Source organism: Ovis canadensis, chromosome X, assembly GCF_042477335.2.
Source record: "Ovis canadensis isolate MfBH-ARS-UI-01 breed Bighorn chromosome X, ARS-UI_OviCan_v2, whole genome shotgun sequence".
NCBI classification, from domain to species: Eukaryota; Metazoa; Chordata; class Mammalia; order Artiodactyla; family Bovidae; genus Ovis; species Ovis canadensis.
The window spans coordinates 109,704,776-109,726,661 of NC_091727.1; the positions used below are offsets into that span (position 1 = coordinate 109,704,776).

Genomic DNA, 21,886 nt, shown 5'->3' on the forward strand with positions numbered 1-21,886 from the left:
AGGCACTAATTGTTAAGTATTCTATGCATTAATGATAGAATATTTTGATTTCTACAAAATTTTTTCATTCTCTAAATGTGGGGATATTTTTCCTTTAGAGTATTTCCCTAAAGAATTAAAGCTGTGATTAAAGATTTTCTTTTGCTCAGACCTCCATTAAAAAAAATGCAGACAATCTCCCTGTAGGTTTTTAGATTTGAGGTCACAAATTATGAATGTGATTGATCTGTGTACTTAGGTAGCTTTGATGTTAAGAACTTGAATGGTTAAAGTAAATAAAAAACACATATAATGAGCAAGGTGAGTAATTTTAGATCAGAATGAGAAAATGGTATGCTGAGGGTATACAATAGCTCAGAGCAGAAGATTGGGAATCTCTTTTAAAGAATGCTGCTACTGCTGCTGCTAAGTCACTTCCATCATGTCCGACTCTGTACAATCCCATAGACGGCAGCCCACCAGGCTCCCCCGTCCCTGGGATTCTCCAGGCAAGAACACGAGTGGGTTTCCTTCTTTAATACATGAAAGTGAAGTCGCTCAGTCATGTCCAACTCTTGGTGACCCCATGGGCTGCAGCCTACCAGGCTGCTGTGTCCATGGGATTTTCCAGGCAAGAGTGCTGGAGTGGGGTGCCATTGCCTTCTCCGTTTAAAGAGAGCTAGTAGCCACAAATTAAGGTTTAGTTTTGTGGTGTTCTGTCATGCAGTGAATCAGGCTTGAGAAGTAGTCTGACCTAAGCTAAAAAAAAAAGCATAATATGTTCAGATATTTCAATTAATAAGTTTGAAATCACAGGCAGTGAGTCTTGTCTCAGTAGCAAGAGTTCAATAACAGAAGGTGGAGCTCTGGAGAAACTCTGATACAAAGCACTTTATTGAGTGACATTTTACTCTGTACTTTTGACTTTTTATCTTGATCTGTCTTTCATAATTGCATCATTGTCTTTATGATGATATATAATACGAGTAAAATTAAAGGAAATCAAATACTGATAAAACTGTCCAACATTTCTACACACTGTACTTTGATAAAAAGCACTTATGTTCCCTCCCCCTTTGGTTACTGGATAGCTAAATGACTGCTGTATTAGTCAAAATTTATTTAGAAGGTAAATCATGATCTCTTGAAAAGGTCATTGTAGGAGACCTATCACTGAATAGTGAGCATAGTCTAGAGTAATATTTTCTAGTTTTGAATCTTAACTATGTATATAAACCGTGTAGTTTGAGGCAGATTTCTTAAGCTCCCTAAACTTCAGATTCTTCATAAATGAAATGAGGATAATACTTAACTTTGAGGGCTGTTGTAAGGATTAGGAGTTAATCCGAGAAATACTTAACATAGGTAACTGACTGACATATAGTAAGTATTCAATACACATTAGCTGCTGTTGTACTATTGTTGTCATTTGTAGCAGCTGTATTTTTCTGTTAGAAATGGAACAGCCCATCTTGTTTTTAATTTTTCTTAAGTAGATCATAACTTGTAAATTTTTCTGTGAGACTAATTTCAACATTTTCCATTTAAAAATAGCTATGAAGTTGATGACAGCTTTGGTGAATGTGGCACTAAATCTTAGCATTAATATGGATAATACACAAAGACAGTATGAGGCAGAACGGAATAAAATGATTGGAAAACGAGCCAATGAGAGGCTAGAACTCCTGCTACAGAAGCGGAAAGAGGTACACCCTTGTATTGAATATTTAAGCTGTTAATCTGTGACCAACTTAGTCATCATTAATTATGATATATAACTTTGCTAGTTCATCAGATAAAATTTTTTGAAAAGTTTAATCTGTTTAAAGTTGTTTATACATCTAACTTATTTTTATTGATTGTCCATGCCAAGAGTACCTTCTGTATATATTTCCTTTCTGTGTGGACTAGGATTAAGAGTTGAATGCTTCAAGTAAGGAGTCCTGGGCCAGTCTGACAAGTTGTCTTATGCTTTATTGTTATTCATGTCTACTGTGAAAACCTATCTCCTAACTCTACCCTTAATTTATTGTCGGGATCAAATGAGGTTTCACTTATGTAAAATCCCTTTGAAAAATAGGGATAGCTATTTATGGTGTCATAATCTGTGTTTTTGGTGTGTGTGTGTGTGTGTGTGTGTTTTGTGTGTGTAGTGTAAGAGACCCTTGAATAACATTAATGACCACCAAATTCAACTTTGAATGAGGAAAATGTTTTTTCAGTTCTATGCTAATAAAATCTTTTGGTATTGGGGTTTTTTTTTTTTTTTTGGCCATGCCATGCAGCTTGTGGGATCTTAGTTTTCTGACAAGGATTGAACCCAGGCCCCAGCAGTAAAAGTGCTGAGTACTAACCACTGTACCACTAGGGGATTCCCTCAATGTTGTGTTTTTTATTTAAATTCCTTCTTCATTGGTAATATATTTTGCTGTCTGATATTGGAAATGTTTATTTTTATTTTGAATAGGCAAAGTCTGATGTTTCAAAAACATTGCTAATGTAGTTGAGCTAAAATATTTACCATGGGATATTTGGCATAGTATTTCATAAATTACTTGATTCTGACATTTTGTGGGGGTGATTGTTGCTGCTAAGTCACTTCAGTTGTGTCTGACTCTGCGACCCCATAGACGGCAGCCCACCAGGCTCCCCCATCCCTGGGATTCTCCAGGCAAGAACACTGGAGTGGGTTGCCATTTCCTTCTCCAATGCATGAAAGTGAAAAGTGAAAGTGAAGTCGCTCAGTCATGTCTGACTCCTAGCGACCCCATGGACTGCAGCCTACCAGGCTCCTCCGTCCATGGGATTTGCCAGGCAAGAATACTGGAGTGGGTGATTGTAGTAACTATAATTTAAAAGTTGTTTTTTTCTGAGATAGCCAATAACTTTTAAAAATGCCCCTTGCCCAAGAAAAGCCAGAAAAATCTTGCCCACATTTCCCCCATGCCTAAATTCCTCTTATTTTTCATAAACATTTGAACCATGAACAACATATGTTTGAACTGTGCAGATCCATTTACACATGGTTTTTTTTTTCAGTAGTAAATATTACAGTTCTTATTTGATCCATGGTTGGTTGAATCTTTGGTTGTGAAACCTTGTATGTGCAGAAACCGTGGATACACTGAAACAGAGGGCCACCTATAAGTTTTACTTAGATTTTCAACTGTGTAGAGGGTCAGCAACCCTAACCCCTGCATTGTTCAAGGATTAACTGTAGCTGAAATGAAGAATTGACCTTTATGCCCTCTAATTTAGTAATAAATTGTATTGGATGCTTTATTAGCTGAACATAATGTATAAAATTATGGCCTTATTCTGAACATAGCATGAATGGATATAAAAGGGTTTTGAGTTCAAAATTCTTCTATCATATAAGATATTAATACTTCTAGGTTAGGTTAAGTTTTTAAACATTGAAAGCCCTCCTGTGCCTTTGATTGTGCTAATGAATACAAGTGCATGCTTTGTTAGCATTATTTGGAAATGTGAGATTATACTCGTGAAAAGAAAAAAAGTGTTTTACGGATTTGGGAAAACACAGAACATAATTCTGAAAGGTAATTGATACTTAAGAGTGTGAAAGATTTTTCTTGTAATTCTGAAGCTCTGAATCAATTTTCTCTTAACTCTAAAGCTCTGAATTGAGAATATATGGAAGTAAATAAATCATCCAAGATTTGAAATGCTTAGTTGATTATTTCAAGTGAGCCTTGTTTCCCTCAAAAAAATTTAGCAAGAAGACAAATTTTTTGCCAAGCTATTTTACTCAAATTTTTGTGTTCTTTGATCAGGCAGTAGATAACATGAGTTAATTTTCAGATGCTAAAGACCAAGATAATGAAGCATTGTTCTTTTTTTGATATGAATATATATGTTATTTAATAGATAAGTAATATAATAAAATGGGCTTCCCTGGTGGCTCAGAGGATAAAGCGTCTGCCTCCAATGTGGGAGACCCGGGTTTGATCCCTGGGTCAGAAAGATCTCCTGGAGAAGGAAATGGTAACCCACTCCAGTATTCTTGCCTGGAGAATCCCATGGACGGAGAAGCCTGGTAGGCTACAGTCCATGGGGTCGCAAAGAGTCAGACACGACTGAGCAACTTCACTATACTCACTAATGTAATAAACTACTTAAAAGATTGCATACATTTATACAATAGAAATATGTGACCATCTGAAAAAATTAGTCAACCAGCTAAACATTAGCAGTGACGTTAACAACAATGTACAAATATTCCAGGTGTCAAGGGAGTTTAGCTACCTTTTATGCAACAGCTTTTAGTTTTTCTATGTGGATACTTTTCATTTAGTGAAATAAAAAATTGCATGAAAATATCAAAACTCTGGAGAAACCTACATTTGTGTTTGTACCAACTTTTACATGTTCTTTTGGTTGTTTTCTATTACAATTGCAAAGCAATGATGTGTTCTTTTCAGCTTCAAGAAAATCAAGATGAAATAGAAAATATGATGAATGCAATATTTAAGGGAGTGTTTGTACATAGATACCGGTAAGTCAGGACAGTTTTTTCTATGTAATTCTTATTCTCTTCAAGTTTGGTTATTTAGTGGTTTAAGCAATATAAATTTAGTGGTAACAGTGTTAAGACTAAGATCAGTGTTAGAATGTAAGGTCTTCCACTGATTGGGACACTCTAGGCAAGTTACTTAACTGCTCTGAACTTTATTTTCTATCTGAAAAATGGGGGAATGTTGTGCTCAACTTGTAGATGCCCAGAAAATGGAAGCTACTACTGTTACTAGGAGTGAGGGTACAGAACACTTAATTGCTTTTGTATGTACTGTTAGCAGAGACTGTACATTTTGATTCCTGATTCTTTCCTCTTTGATTTGAATATCTGTGGGAAAATTTGAGTAGATTTAAGTGAGTTGTTGCCCTTATTTTGAATGAGCAGAGGAAAGAAATAGGTAGTCTTACCACCATTTCTGCGGTAACCTGTTCTTTAAATATTGGTGGCATTTTTCTTTAGCTTTGTCATTTCTTAATTTGGCAGTTACTAAATCAGGTTAATACTTCCTTTGTAATACCCTTTTGTCCATTCTTACCTTTTTATTTCTACTGTCACCATTACCTTAGTCTATTCCTTCATCATTCTAGAGATTATTGCAGTTGTCTTAAAATGTTCTTTTGTTGACTCATTCCTCTACTCAAAAGTGTTGAATGACTTACCAGTACCTACATGATGAATTCAGAATAATTTAGTATGATGTTCAAATCCAAATTGAGCTTGGCCTCAATATTAGGTGTAACTAATTCTCACCTGGAAAATACGCTATAACCAGACTAAAGTTCCGACTGTCTTCTGAATACACCATGCCCAGCAGGTGTGAATAAAGGCTGGGGTATGACATGATTGAGAAGGTGGGAGTTGGATTTTGTTTGTAGGTTTATTTAACTTTAAATATTTATTTGATGATAATTGTACTTTGACAACTAGACTATAAGCTTTTGGCATTTAGGGGCCATGCTTCAATTCTTCTTGTAAACCCCCAGTAATACTTAAGGTAGTGGTATGTTCATAGTAGGTACCAAGTATTGGTGTTGCATAAAGAATCCACATGTCCTGTGGTATACTGACACTAATATGCATGATTTTCTTTCTTCCATGCAGTGATGCAATAGCTGAAATCCGAGCTATTTGCATTGAAGAAATTGGCATTTGGATGAAAATGTATAGTGATGCCTTTCTTAATGACAGTTATTTAAAATATGTTGGTTGGACTATGCATGATAAGGTAAGATATATATGTATAGTGCTTTTCTTTCTACACATAAGCATAGCTATGTGCTACTCTCATTCATAGTGAATTATCTGCATATACGTGTAACTGAGAGCACATTCCTGTAGGCTTCTCTCCTTTATTCTTTTCTATCTGTTCATGAAAATATGGTCTCTATCACATAAAGTACCCTGGATTTTTGAATCTTGGGCACTGATTTAGCCTTTGATCATGAAACAATTTTTGTACTGAAACAACAGGATCATGTAGGTGATGGTGGTAGTGGTAAGACATTTCTTAAGAATAGTGAGAAGAATTCTTACTCTGTTAATATATAAGTGCTACATATATACATATACTTAAATTTCTTTAATTTTGATTCTCTTGATAAACATGTATCTTAGCCAGATTATAAATTACCACTTGGCCTCTGACCTTTTTAATTTTTTTTTTAATTAATCTGCCTTTCCCTTAGGCTGTCTCTTCACCTAGCCTTGATCTTTGTATATATCCCTTACCAATATTATTTTCTATAAAGGAAAACTTACTGTGAAATATGCTACTGTCATCTTTCATAATAACATTGCTCTGAACAAATTTTCAAAATAATTTCATTTGACCTATAGTAATAGTAATCCAGAGGTATTTAGTCTTAAACGTATGTATTGATTCCTATTTTTGCATTGTCAAGGATGAGAGTTTCTGAAGAAATATAGTATAGAACATATTTAAAGTAGAAGATATGGTAGAAGATATCTTGTGTGCTCAGGTTGAAAATATGCAAAGTTTTAATGCATTTTCTCCTTTCATTTAATTCAGCAAGGTGAGGTAAGACTCAAATGTCTCACTGCTCTACAAGGGCTTTATTATAACAAGGAACTTAATTCCAAACTGGAGCTATTTACCAGTCGGTTCAAGGTTAGTATTACTCTAAGTATTTAACATTTACCTGTTGTTTGCAAGTATTTTTCTCTTGGTTTCCCTTTAAGAATATTTTCTTTTTTTCGCCCTTAGGATAGAATTGTTTCTATGACCCTTGACAAAGAATATGATGTTGCAGTACAAGCAATAAAATTACTCACTCTTGTTTTACAGTAAGTATGTATTTACTGCATATTGCTAATGTCTACATATCTTAAAAATACAGTAGCATACTTGGTTTAAATTTATCTATGTCTAAATTTCAATAACTTGGAGTTTTACAGCAAGAAGTTTAGTTTTCTCATGTAAAGTTGAGAAGATAGGAAGAGAGGACCATTGAACTAGAACATTCTAACTGAGCTGGGAATTCATGTGTTTTCATTCTTGACTAGTTTTCTTTCAATTTTACTGTCTTTAGATGCTCTTGAAATTAAGTCAAACACTCAAGTGTGTTAAATATGTGTATTGTATTTTGTCACACTTTTAGAAATTAGTATTTACTGAAACTTCTCTGTAAACAATCTGAATTTAAAACATATTATGTTAAAATGTAGGATTGATGCAATTCACTTTTCCCCTTTTTAAAAAGATTGTGGTGATATATGTAATGTAAGATTTACCATTTAAACATATTTCAGTGTACAGATCAGTGGAATTAAGTACATTCATATTGTTGTTCAGCCATCATCACCATTATCCATCTCCAGAGTGTTTTTATCATTTCATACTGATACTCTGTAAAGGACTGCACAGTATGATTTTGCATCATATTGTCTACTTTTCATCTCTGAATTTGACTGTTTTAGGTACCTCATATATGTGAAAGTATGTAATATTTGGCCTTTTATATCAGGCGTGTTTTACTTAGCATGATGTCTTCAGGGTTCATCCATGTTGTTATATATCAGAATTTCATTCCTTTTGACACTCAGTATACCACATTTTATATATTCATCCATTGGTGGACATTTAGGTTGTTAACATGATCCCGATAGTTGCTAAGGGCTTTTTATTTATTTTTTTATTTTATATTGGGGTATAGCCATTTAATGAATGATACTCTGATAGTTTCAGGTGAACAGGGAAGGGATTCAGCCATACATATACATGTATCCTTTCTCCCCCCCTTCCCATCCAGGCTGCCACATAACACTGAGCAGAGTTCCCTCTGCTATATAGTAGGTCTTTGTTCGTTATCCATTTTAAATACAGAAGTGTGTACATGTTTATCCTTAATTGCCTGTCACAAAGGGCCTTTTAACAACGTTCTAATTCTGATACTCATATGAGAAAGTCATCATGTAAGAGTAGCCAGCAAAATTCTGATAAAAACTAATGAGAGATGACTGCCCGCTATGATTTTAAGTCAAAATTATAAAACAACATTGACTTTATTATTATTACTAATTTTTAAAAATTGAAGTATAGTTGATTTATTGTGTTAGTTTTAGGTGTACAGCAAAGTGATTCAGTTATACATTTATGTAGTAGGTCCTTGCTGGTTATCTGCTTTATACATATCAGTGTGTATGTGTTAATCCCCAAATCCTATTTTATCTCTCCCTCTCCTCACCCTAGTAACTTTTAAGTTTTGGTACTGGTGTGTAAACAGACAGAAATGAGTGACACAGAATAAAGAACAGAGACAAACTTAAATGTATCTAGGGACCTAGTGTAGGGTAAGAGTGATTTTATATCAAAATAAATGATGTTATGACACTTAGGTTCTATTTGGGGGAAAATTAAATTGGATTCATATTTCATTCCTTATACAGAAATAATTTCAGGATGGATGAAATGTCTAAATGTAAATAAATGAAATCATTAGAGTGTTAGATGAAAACTGAGAAGATTAAATATTTTAATTTTATATGTAAACTGGCAGTGTCTTTCTGAGAATGGCATACAACCTAGACATTAAAAAAAATTACTGAATTTTAACTACATAAAAAACTACAAATATGTATATGCCATAATGTAAACTCAGAAAACAAATGACAGACTGGGCAGAAAATTTGCACTGTAGGAGTCACTTTCAATAAATCAGTAAAAAGAACAGCAACCCAGTAGTAAAAGAGTCAAAAGTTAGGAACCATGTCACTGACAGAAATAAAAAATTAAACATGCAAAAAGATGTTTGGTCATACTCAGAGACATGTATATTAAAATGAGACTTTTTTTAACCTACTTTTTTACAAAGATTAATGTGTTTGGTAATACATTCATTGCATAAGGCTGTGCAGAAACAAACCCATAAACTATTTATGGGACTATAAACTAGGATAGCCTCTTTGGAGAAAAGTGTGAAAGTGAAGTCTCTCAATTGTGTTGGACTCCTTGCGACCCCATGGACTGTAGCCTACCAGGCTCCTCCGTCCATGGAATTTTCCAGGCAAGAGTACTGGAGTGGGTTGTCATTTCCTTCTCCAGGGGATTTTCCTGACACAGGGATTGAACCCGGGTCTCCCACATTGCAGGCAGACGCTTTACCATCTGAGCCACCTGGGAAGCCCTGGTGAAAAAAGCTTGGTGGTATCCAAAATTTAAAATGTTCTCATTGTCTAACATAGTACTGTTTGTAATAGAATATTGGAAATATTCTAGATGATTATCAATAGAGGAAGAATTAAATTAATATATGACAGCTAATACAAGCTCCTTATAGGGGTTATCTCATTTAATGCAGCAGTCCTGTGTGAGGAGTGTGGTTGTCAACCCCATTTATATGAAATGGACTACATTACAGTTATTAAAAAGAAGGTAGCTCTACCTCCTAATTTAAATTTGTAGGTTGAGATTAACCCTGTTATATATAAAATAGATAATCCAAAAGGACCTACTGTATAGTACAGGGAACTTTGCTTAGTACTTGGTAATAACCTTTATGGGAAAAAGAATCTGAAAAAGAATAAATATGTGTGTATGTATAACTAAATCATGTTGCTGCACACTTGAAACTAATGTAACATACGTAGTAAATCAACTATATTCCAACATGAAATAAAAATTAGAAGTCGGAAAAGAAAGAAGGTAGCTCTATATATGTACTGACGTTTTCTGAGAATTCACTTAACGGGGGGGATTTTGAGCAGTCTTAACCATTGCATTTTTCTTTGGGTTTAAAAATTATGAATTATTATATATGTATATGTTATAAAACTGTCCTGAATTAAATAAGAAAATAGTAGTACTCTACTTTAATTTCTATAGCTTCTCCCCTCTTCCTCTGTAATACCATGTGGACACCTTTTTTTGTTGATTCAGCCATGTATATACCTAATAACTGAAACTTTCAGGAACATTCCTTATGGCTTAAAATTAGTGAACTACCTCAAATTTGCTGTAGTTTGATTTGATTCAATATGTGTGTGTATTTATTTATATGTAGTTATAAAGTGGCAAAAAGCATATTAAGAGGTGCCAGAGGCCACAACTTCAAACACAGGGTCTTGGTTTGGAAAACCCAGCAAGGTTTACCCTGGTTCTGTGGTTGATGGGCCTAATAATGACTTTGATTTACCAAGATTTGTTATGTTTACTTTCTTCTCTTAAAGTAGGATCAATAAAACAAGCACTATATTTTCGTGAGTTTTTTTTAAATGATAAATTGTAATTAAACATCTTTGGCACTTAAATTTTATTATTTGGAAAACTTCTTTTGCATTGTTTTATATGATGTTTAGTGCATGGTGAATGAAATATTATTCTTCATCATTGTGAGGTAACTGGAATGTTAGTATATTTTAACATTGCAAAATTGTATCCTTAATATTACCATGAAATACATGCGAAGTGTTTTCTTTGATTATTAACTAAGCTCCAAGTGGTTCAAATGGTAAAGAATCTGCCTGCCAATGTAGGAGACAGAGGCAAAACACTCCAGTTCGATCCCTGGGTGGGGAAGATCCCCTGGAGAAGGGCTTGGCAACCCACTCTAGTATTCTTGCCTGGAGAATCCCATGGACAGAGGAGCCTGGCGGGCTACAGTCCATGAGATTTCAGAGTGGAACACGACTGAGGACACACGCACACACTGAGTGTGCCACTACTTTATTTTCTGTGTTAGTTTATATTATTTTGTCTTCATTTCCCTTTAGCACACTTGTCACGTGGTTATTTCTCTTACTATGTATTTCTTTATGCCCAATATTCACTCTAATTTTAGGTCTTATCTTGGGTGTTCACAAAATACTCAGCTTTTTTCTCAGAGGATGCTTTTACTAATAGATGATAATCAAGTGCTTTTACTAATAGATGATAATCAAGTAAGATTGATTTCTTCTTGAAACAACTTCTTAATGACCTTTTTTTAAAAACAAGTTTAAAAGTGAAAATACTATTTTTTAATGTATGAGTATGAATTTTTGTACCAGTAAACTTAAAATTACAGCATTGTTTTGAAAACTGCTAATGCTTATTTGTTTTCAGGAGTAGTGAAGAAGTTCTTACTGCAGAAGATTGTGAAAATGTCTATCATCTGGTTTATTCAGCTCATCGGCCAGTAGCAGTAGCAGCTGGAGAATTTCTGTACAAAAAGTAAACCTGCATTTCTATTGTTCATTTTCTAAAGTCACTTTAATGGCAGTAATTTATTGTGTTATAAAATATGTATAAATATGACTTATTAATAATTTATTCAGTATAGGTCTTAAGTCTATTTTTATGTATTTTAAAGTATTTTTGAATATAATAAAAGTACTTTGATAACAGTTTGATATAAGAACCACAAGAATCCTTTACTCTCTTCACATTTATATTGCTGTTTAACACTTCAGATTAGGTAGTAGCAGTGTGAATATCTGATCACCGAAAATATTCAGCAGATATCATGTAGTGGTTTTAGAGAAAACGGAAACATGTAGACTAAACTATATTTTTGTAAGATTTTATTAAAATGCTCATTTGAGGTGACACGTTTATTAAGAGTACATGATACAAAGTATTTATGCTACAATTTTGTATTCATTGTTATCCAGTGATAACTTTTCTGTTGTTTATAAGAATGACCATGATATCCATAGAAAAAGGCCACTAAGTTCAGACTTGGGATAATTGTACAGGAGGGATAGGAGGAAAAGATATGTCATTTTTAAGGAGAAAAATATTTATAATATATTTATGTGCATAAATGTTATCGGTTAGTTGTTATGATACTTTTGTAAAAAGAAATGATTACATAACATGCAGTAAGATTTTCAAAAAGAAATCATTGAGAAACATTTAGAAGTACCATCAGTGTGAAATGGAAAAGTTTACTAGGGTATAGAGTTGGACAGTACTATACCTACCCAGCTCCGATTTATTCCTCTGTTAGTTGCTTAAAGATGGAATCCAGACAGGTTTTTTAAATTTCTTAATTAAGAAATTTTTGTTTTGTTTTAAAAGTATTTTGCATTGATCTTAGGCTCTTCAGTCGTCGAGATCCAGAGGAGGATGGAATGATGAAAAGAAGGGGACGACAGGGTCCAAATGCCAACCTTGTTAAGACATTGGTTTTTTTCTTTCTGGAAAGTGAGGTTAGTTGATGTTGTTCATTTTATACTTCCGTTCAAAACAATTCGGAGATGAGGTTAAAATGATGTAAATCTTAAAATCTTCCAAATATCACAGTAAGTGTTGAATAACATAGAGTACTACCAATTTATGTTAGTAAGATACTCAAATAATATGATTTATATGTAATGCTAAGAGCATAAATTTTGGAGCTAGAAAGACCTGATTACCAATTTGACTTCTCTACTTCATATTTATATAACCTTGATTCAGTTACTTGACCTTTCTTAAGCCCATTTTCCTTCTAAATGTGTGGATAACAATTTCTTAGATAACACTGAGATAACCCATATAAAACTGTTAGCACAGATCTAACATTTTGTTAGTTTTCAATATTTAGTACCTGTGATGATGATTGTTGTTGTTTTCTAGTATAGAGAAATACAGTTGGTTTTTGCATATTGACCTCTTACTGCAGTTTTGCTACATTCACTTTTAAAGTAAGTTTTTATTAAAATTCTTAGGATTTTCTGTAATATGCAATCAAGTCATTTTCAAGTAGTGATAATTTTGCTTTTTCCTTTCCTACATTCTTGCCATTTGTTTCCCCAGCCTTATTGTAATGGCTAGGATATTCAGTAGAATGTTGAATAGAAGTGGTGAGAGGATAGATTTGGATTATTCCTGATCTTAAGGGAAAAGCATCCAGAATTTCAGCATTAATTATGTTGTTAGTTACAGGTGTTGTGTAGCTGCTTATTATATTGAGGATGTTTCCTCCTATCCCTTCTTTTGCTGAGAAGTTGTTTAAAAATTTTATTGAAACATAATTGATTCAGCAAAGTGAATCAATTTATATACACTGACACACATACATACTTTTCACATTTTTTTCATTATGGTTTATCAAAGGTTATTAAATATACTTCCCTGTGCTGTACTAAAACCTTCTTTTTTACCCCTCTTATATATAATGGCTTACATCTGCTAATCCCAAGCACCAAGTTCTTTTCTTCCCCACCTCTTCTCTGCCTTGGCAACCACAAGTCTATTCTTTATGTCTGTAAGTCTGTTTTTGTTTTGTTGATAAGTTTGTATCATATTTTAGATTCTACATATAAGTGATACCGTGTGGTATTTGTCTTTTTCTTTCTGACTTTGCTTAGTATGCTAATCTCTAGGTCCATCCATGTTGTTGCAAATGGCATTATTTTATTATCTTAACAACTGAACTGCTAGGGAAGTCCCTATACCCTTCCATTCATGTGTTGATGGACATTTAATTTGTTTCCATATCTTGCCAATTGAAAATAGTGCTGCTATGAACATAGGGGTGCATGCATCTTTTCAAATTATAGTTTTCTCTGGATATATGCCCAGGAGTGGGATTGCTGAATTATATGGCAACTCTATTTTTAGTTTTTTGAGGAACCTCCATACTGTTTTCCATATTGACTGCACCAATTTACATTTTTACCAACAGTGTAGGAGGGTTCCCTTTTCTCCACATCCTTTTCAGCCTTTTATTATTTGTAGACGTGGCCATTCTGACCAGTGTGAGGTGGTACCTCATTGTAGTTTTGATTTGCATTTCTCAAATAATTAGCAATGATAAGCTTCTTTTTATGTGCCTGTTGGCCATCTGTATGTTTTTGGAGAAATGTCTGTTTAGGTCTTCTGTCCTTTTTTTGATTAGATTGTTTGTTTTATTGATATTGAGTTGTATGAGTTGTTTGTATATTCTGTCAGTTAAGCCCTTGTCCATCACATTGTTTGCAAATGTTTTCTCACGGTCATTAGGTTATTTTTTTCATTTTGTTTATGCTTTCCTTTGCTGTGTAAAAGCTTATAAGTTTGACTAGGTTGCATTTGTTTGTTTTTATTTCTTTTGCCTTGAGAGGTTAACCTAAGATTGCTATGATTTATGTCAGAGAATGTTTTCTTCTGGGAATTTTATGTTGTCCTGTCTTATATTTAAGTCTTTGAGCCATTTTGAGTTTATTTCTGTGTGTGGTGAGAGGGTGTCTTCTAGCTTCTTTGGTTTACTTGAGGCTGTCCAGCTTTCCCAACACTACTTGCTGAAGAGACTGTCTTTTTTCCATTGTATATTCAATTCTCATTTGTCAAAGATTGATTGTCCATAAGTGTGTGGGTGCTGAGAAGTTTTATCATGAGTGGATGTTGACTTCTGTCCAGTGCTTTTTCTTTATCCTTTATTGTATGTATCTCTCATTACATTAATGTGGTGAATTATATTGATTGGTTTTTTGAATGTTGACTCAACCTTGCATTCCTAGGATAACCTAACTTCTACTTAGTTGTGATCTGTTATCCTTTTTACATATTGTTGGTTTCAGTTTACTGATTTTTTTGAGAATGTTTTCTCCATGTTCATGCAATGTGTTGGTATGTGTGTGTATTTTAAGTTTAATGTCTTTGATGGGTTTTGGTATCATGGTAATGTTTGTCTCCTAAAATGTGTTGGATAGCTGTAGGGCCCTTTAAAGCTTCACACACTGAAGATAAATGATTTACTTATATAGTGAATTGATAAAGTGAAAGTGAAGTCACTCAGTTGTGTCCGACTTTGCGACCCAATGGACTGTAGCCTATCAGGCTCCTCCATCCATGGGATTTTCCAGGCAAGGGTACTGGAGTTGATTGCCATTTCTTTCTCCCGGGGATCTTCCCTACCCAGGGATCGAACCCAGGTCTCCCTCATTGTAGGCAGATGCTTTTACCATCTGAGCCACCAGGGAAGTCAGTGAATTGATAAGTAATCATGTATTTTATGCTTTACATAATCATTACCACTCCCATTATGTTACAATATATTTGTAGTATATTTTATAACTGAGAGTAGTTCACTTATGTAATACAATTGCCAGCCCCCCATCTGTGCACAGATTCAGCCAGCAGGGGATTCAACTAATAGTGGATTGAAAATATTTTTTTTAAATTCCAGAAGTTTGAAAAAGCCAAACTTGAATTTGCCATGTACTGTCAACTATTCACATAGTATTTGCATTGTATTACGTATTATAAGTTATCTAGAGTTGATTTAAAGTATATGAAAGGATGAGAATAGGTTATGTGTAAATACTATACCATTTTATATCATTGGGTTTCCTTTGTGGCTCAGCTGATAAAGAATGCGCCTGCAATGTGGGAGACCTGGGTTCGATCCTTGGGTTGGGAAGATCCCCTGGAGAAGGGAAAGGTTACCCACTCCAGTATTCTGGCCTGGAGAATTCTGGCCTGTCTGCAAAGAGGCAGGTACGACTGAGTGACTTTCATTTTCACTTCACTTTATACCATTAACTTGAGCATCCTTGGAAAATCTATGAGTGGTCTTGGAACTAGTCCCCCTCAGGTACTAAGTTCTGTGGAACTGTACATATCATTATTTTATCATTGGCTCAGTCACATACTTGGAAATGTAAAAGACAACAATTTTGTGAAACAGGCAACATAGAAAATAATACAACTAGCAGTTATTAGTAACGTCACAAGCAAGAATTTAAGTCAGGAACTTTCATTCAGTATAGCTCAGTGTACCCGAGGTCATCTAACTTAGTTAAATGGTTATATCCAGGTGTTAATCCCCTGGTTGTACATCATGGAGCATTTAATCTTTATCTGAAGCTTGACTGCTGATACAAGCATTAGAAACAAAATTAGAGTGTCCTTTTAACAACTTAATTAAATTTTTAGTAATATAACAACAAGGAACTATCTCAGAAGTGAGGAACAAAACTAAGATTTAATGTTCAGTGAAACATAAACATTTTTCATTGTGAGGGCATTAACCCTGCAGCCAGGGAATGCTTTATCCCATCAAATAAAAATGACCTTTGTCAGGGAGCCTGGAAAAGCCAAGTGGCAGTCTTGGATTTCCCATAGCCCTGACTGTTTGATTTACAGCTGTTGCTTACCCATTTTAAATTCCCCAGTTTAGGAGTAGACTATTTGCCATGTTTTAAGGGCATCAGGATAGCAGTAGTTTGACAGGAAGGGGTTAATTTTGTAGAAGCAGAAGAAGCTTTATCTACATGTACCATAATCTTCATAGAGAATGCTTACTTACTTTACCAAAATAACAAAAGACTTTAAAAACAAATATAAATCACTTAAAGGCAAAGAAATTCACAATCTCTTGTCAAAAGCCATATTCTAAGAAAACTTTGTTCTCTTAACAAAGAGAGAAAACCAAATACCAGTTTGGTACCAGCTTCAGTTCAGTTCAGATCCGTTCAGTTCAGTTCATTTGCTTAGTTGTGTCCGACTCTTTGCGACCGCATGAATCACAGCACGCCAGGCCTCCCTGTCCATCACCAACTCCTGGAGTTCACTCAGACTCACATCCATTGCGTCAGTGATGCCATCCAGCCGTCTCATCCTCTGTCGTCCCCTTGTCCTCCTGCCCTCAATCCCTCCCAGCATCAGAGTCTTTTCCAGTGAGTCAACTCTTCGCATGAGGTGGCCAAAGTACTAGAGTTTCAGCTTTAGCATCATTCCTTCCAAAGAAATCCCAGGGTTGATCTCCTTCAGAATGGTACCAGCTTACTGTTAATAACAAAATTTGTTTATCTGGTTAATATTAGAAAAGTCTTTTCCATAAATTTTGAAGAAGTAGCAGTATTCTTTCAAAGGCATTGGGGTGAAACCATTGAAGGCATGTTTAAAATCTGATTGTATTACAGTTGACAAAGCAATCTGGTCATTGGTGTGATGTGTAACACTTAAATATGATAACTAAAATTGTAATTGACAACATTTTATCAGGACATATCATATCTTTATGAATTCCACATAATTTCAGAATATCTATAGTAGTAATATCAACCATACAGTATAACCTGAGAAGATTTATCACCCCTCCAACAGTATTTCCCATGTAATTTAACATGTCAAATGAACCCAGGTATTTTAATACCTCTCTTTTGGATGTCTCAGGGGCCCTCTGAAGCATCCTAAAGCCAGCTAGAGGTCAAAAGAACTTCATTAGAATTTAATTTTAGTAAGTTTTGCCAAAAATATCAACAGGATTTATAACTGTTAAATAGTATATAGGTCATTGGTAAACAAACAAAGTTAGCACAAGATTAGCCAAAAGTTAACAAAAGATTTCAAAGGTAAACATAGAACAGATTACTCCAGAGGTAAAGAAACTTAAAATCCATTATCAAAGGCAGTTCAACATCTCAAGAAAACTTGTATTATATGCAAAACTCTTTTCTTGGGGTCCACTTTTCATAAGGCCTCTCTCTCTCTCTCTCTTTTTCTTAATTACTTTGTTTTTTTAGAAACAGCCACCTGTAAGTCAGACCTACTTTCTTTTTTCTTAATAAAATGTCATTTCATTTCTCATACCTTTTTTCTTTCTTTCTTTCTTTTTTTTAACCTATTTTCCCTAACTGACCATGAACTGCCCTTAATATTAGCATTGTGTATATTGGTGAACATAAGTACCAGTTTTAATTTCTGAAAGCATTTGCTTTCTTATAGACAGCATCTCAGGATGGCACCAAACATATTCATTAATGGTCCAAAATCTCTCTAATTTCTCTGTAAGAGAAAGTTAGTGTTCAGCAATTAATGTTTCAAAATTTTATTTTATTTGGAAATGAAATGAATTTTGGAAAAATTTCAGTAAATGTTTATCACTTAGTTTAGCACAAGCATAGAAATTCCGGTTACCCCAATCTGGAGAGACTATTTTAGATAGCCGTTCCTTAAATATAATTAGTTTTAATAGAGTTTATCTAAAAGCTCTTGTTCCATTTCTGTTTTTCATTTTTTTTTAAAAAAAGTTTCTTCACTTGAGTTACTTTCCTTGTTGACAAATTTAGCTTGCATTAAACCTAGGCACAATAAAAGTATTACACAATATTGATGACTCAGACGTGTCTTAATTAGATTTGCAAACAAGCATTAATACTAGATATTTAATATTGAATATGTCGCAGTTCACGTGAAGCTGAAATTCATTTAGGTTAATTTCTCTTGTAATTGATTTGTAAGCGTTTACTATTCTTTAAGCCAGTTGAATTAGAGCTCATTTACAAACTAACCTCATATTATCCAAAAACAAAGACACACACAGAGACATAGATAAATCCAGACAGACAGACAGAGGATCTCATAGTTTTCCACTTGAGATTTAAAATGTCTCTTTGACTCTTTTCTCTCTTTCCCTTTATTTATTTATTTTTTAATCTTGGCTTGAAATTTCCATTTGCCCAAAGCAGAGGTCTCAGGCAAATTGGGCTCTGTATTTCAAGGACATGGCGTAGGTTGTGTGCCATCCTAAATTGCTTCAGTCCTCTCAAACTCTTCGTGACCCCATGGACTGTAGCCTACCAGGGCTCCAGTTGTAAGTTAAATTCCTCTGCCCAGGGGAATCCTTGAGGGGATCTTCCAAACCCAGGGATTGAACCCATGTCTCTTGCAGCTCCTGCATTAGCAGACAGATTCTTTACCACTAGTACCATCTGGAAAGCCCAGGCAAAGGTTAACTTCAAGCTTTTTCCTAGGCAGGCCTTTGTAAAAAGCTAGCTGTTTTTAATTGCATATGTAAAAAGAACTGGTTTTGCAGTTTCAAAGGAAAAAAAAAATTATTTTAACCAGTTTTCTCCAGAGTCTAAAGAATACCATGGCCATCCTGTGCCAAAAAAGTCATCTTGCCTTTCTGTTCAGTTCAGTTGAGTCCAACTGTTCGCGACCCCATGGACTACAGCACTCCAGGCCTCCCTGTCCATCACCAACTCCCCAAGTTTACTCAAACTCATGTCCATTGGGTCGGTGATGCCATCCAACCATCTCATCCTCTGTCGTCTGCTTCTCCCCCTGCCCTCATTCTTTCCCAGCATCAGGGTTTTTTCCAGTGAGTCAGTTCTTCACATCAGGTGGCCAAAGTATTGGAGTTTCAGCTTCAGCACCAATCCTTCCAGTGAATATTCAGGACTGATTTCCTTTAGGATGAATTTGTTGGATCTCCTTGAAGTACAAGGAGTTTTCAAGAGTCTTCTCCATCACCACAATTCAAAAGCATCAATACTTTGGCACTCAGCTTTCTTTATAGTCCAACTCTCACATCCATACATGGCCACTGGAAAAACCATAGCCTTGACTAGACGGACTTTGTTGGCAAAGTAATGTCTCTGCTTTTGAATATGCTGTCTAGGTTGGTCATAACTTTCCTTTCAAGGAGTAAGCGTCTTTTAATTTCATGGCTGCAGTCACCATCTGCAGTGATTTTGGAGCTCAAAAAAATAAAAAAAAAATAAAGTCTGACACTGTTTCCACTGTTTCCCCATCTATTTCCCATGAAGTGATGGGACCAGATGCCATGATCTTCGTTTTCTGAATGTTGAGCTTTAAGCCAACTTTTTCACTCTCCTGTTTCACTTTTATCAAGAGGCTCTTACAGTTCTTCGCTTTCTGCCATAAGGGTGGTGTCATCTGCATATCTGAGGTTATTGATATTTCTCCCAGCAATCTTTTGTTTCTGTAGCCATAGTTTTATAGCTAAAATATTGACCAAGTAGTGCTCAAGTTGACTCTGGACAGGGCAGGGAAAAAAAAAATTGCTAATGTGCAGAAGGAGTGGAAGAAGTTGGGCTTCCCCTCCCCCCACTGATAGATAGGAAAAGTTAGAAGGGGATTAGCTGATGGAGAGGGAGACAGAGGCAGATGGAGGGGTGTAAGGCAGCAACAGGGCAAAGAAAGGAGAAAGGGGAGTGGGGGACACTGGGAGAGCTGAGTTAGTGATTTATTTGATCAATTAAAATATAATTTTGGCATTGTAACATGGACAGTCGTCCTCAAAAATCACATAATTCTTTTTCCAATTATGTCTAACTTCTCGTTAGACAATTTTAAGTTAAATTCATGTACCTTACGGTAGGGAGAGGACCATCCAGCCTTTCACCTAGCGTGGCACATTCTTAACCATTCTCAATCAGCACAAGCCACAAAATTTAAGGTTCCAATTCTCACACAGTTCAGTGAATCCCATTCACCAGCTAACGAGTAATAAGGTGAATCTTCCAATCTAGGAATAAAAACTTCATCAATCTTAATCTCTTTTTTCCCTTAAAGAGAGGCATTTTGTCTCACAAATCCTGCTAACAGCGCCAATTAATGTTTTGCAGAAAGTTTACACTTTCATTTCAGGTTCAAAGGATTTGTTAACAAAATAAGTCACTTGTTACGTACAAATAAATAATACAGATATTTAAGAAAGAATTACCTAGCTTACTTTCAATATACTAACATTAAAAGAAAAGAGAAATAGAGCAGAAAGTACATCACCAAATTGGGTTTTGACCAACATTCAGACTTAAATAGTGCTCGAAAGTCCCGTGTCACAGTGCATCTGGAGGCCCAATTGGGAAAGGGTCCCAGGGAGTGCGTCCACTCCGTGGCTGAGACCTCACACGGGATGACTGTTTTGAGTCAGGTAATAACTAAATGCATGCATATAATCTCTTCAAAAACAGTTTTCATATTAATGATTATCATGAGAAATGGTAATACCTAACAGTATTTACTTACACTTAGCAAGCTAAGGCAATTCTTCTCTTTCCTTCCTTCCACTTGACATTAAAAAACATTGTTGTTTGAGTTTGTGTATGGTGCCAACAAAGCTTCCATTCTTTTGATTAAGGCTAGTATGGTATTTGCATTGGAGAAGGAAATGGCAACCCACTCCAGTATTCTTGCCTGGATGATCCCAGGGAAGGGGGAGCCTGGTGGGCTGCTGTCTATGGGGTTGCACAGAGTCAGACACAACTGAAGCAACTTAGCAGTATGGTATTTGTCTAAGAGCACATTGTTCTTTTTAAATTTTAGTTACATGAGCATGCAGCATACCTTGTGGATAGCATGTGGGACTGTGCTACTGAGCTGCTCAAAGACTGGGAATGTATGAATAGCTTGTTGCTGGAGGAGCCACTTAGTGGAGAGGAAGGTAAGGATGTTTAATTATGGTATTTTTATTGTCTAGGTAATTTTGAAAACAGATTTTACTTATTCCAGTTTAGCATTAAAATAGTTGATTCAAAGTCTTTGGGTAATTTTGTTTTCATATACATGAATATTAGAAAGGTATAGTTTCTGCCAATATTTGTGATGTTTTATTACATTTTATTTTTTTGCATCTGTTCATATTTTCATTTCTCATATTGTGGACTGGTGGTTTACAGATTTATAATGTTTAGTAAGTTTTAACTTGTTCTGATCCTTTTTGTGATATAGTAATAGGATTTTCTTTAGTACATTAGGTCAGATTCTGTCAGGCACAAGAACTGTTATGTAATGATTATAAATGGCATATAGAGAAAAAAATAGGTTAACTCTTTCTGATTATTTTTTTTTCCCAGCGCTAACAGACAGACAAGAGAGTGCTCTGATTGAAATAATGCTTTGTACCATTAGACAAGCTGCTGAATGTCATCCTCCTGTGGGGAGAGGGACAGGAAAAAGGGTACGCCAACATATTTTCAGTGTTCTAAATTATATGTCTCTTTTTTAATATCTTTTTTTAAGTTCTTATTTGTAGCTATATAGTCAAATTTTTTAATCTTAAATTTTATTTTTTAGGTGATCTTTGCTTATAAATACGTTAGAAGTGAATTTTAAAGCATTAGCAGTTTGGGAAGTCTGCATTCCTTCTATAAGATACTTTGTTAGTTTACTATAGTGATTGTCAGTCCCTGTAAAGATTGCTTGCTGTGCATCAT

At 34.9% G+C, this 21,886-nt stretch overlaps 1 protein-coding gene across 6 annotated transcripts in view; it reads left to right on the forward strand.

The window, feature by feature from the left end:
• Positions 1 to 21,886, forward strand: part of STAG2 (STAG2 cohesin complex component) — a 129,667-nt gene that overhangs the window by 69,756 nt on the left and 38,025 nt on the right. For all 6 annotated transcript variants that reach the window (XM_070290787.1, XM_070290791.1, XM_070290788.1 and 3 more), the window contains exons 8-16: positions 1,534 to 1,685; positions 4,422 to 4,495; positions 5,618 to 5,741; positions 6,546 to 6,644; positions 6,741 to 6,820; positions 11,076 to 11,183; positions 12,052 to 12,163; positions 20,997 to 21,114; positions 21,527 to 21,630. In XM_070290787.1, the coding sequence (XP_070146888.1) occupies positions 1,534 to 1,685; positions 4,422 to 4,495; positions 5,618 to 5,741; positions 6,546 to 6,644; positions 6,741 to 6,820; positions 11,076 to 11,183; positions 12,052 to 12,163; positions 20,997 to 21,114; positions 21,527 to 21,630 (971 nt within the window). The remainder of the gene's footprint in view (positions 1 to 1,533; positions 1,686 to 4,421; positions 4,496 to 5,617; positions 5,742 to 6,545; positions 6,645 to 6,740; positions 6,821 to 11,075; positions 11,184 to 12,051; positions 12,164 to 20,996; positions 21,115 to 21,526; positions 21,631 to 21,886) is intronic.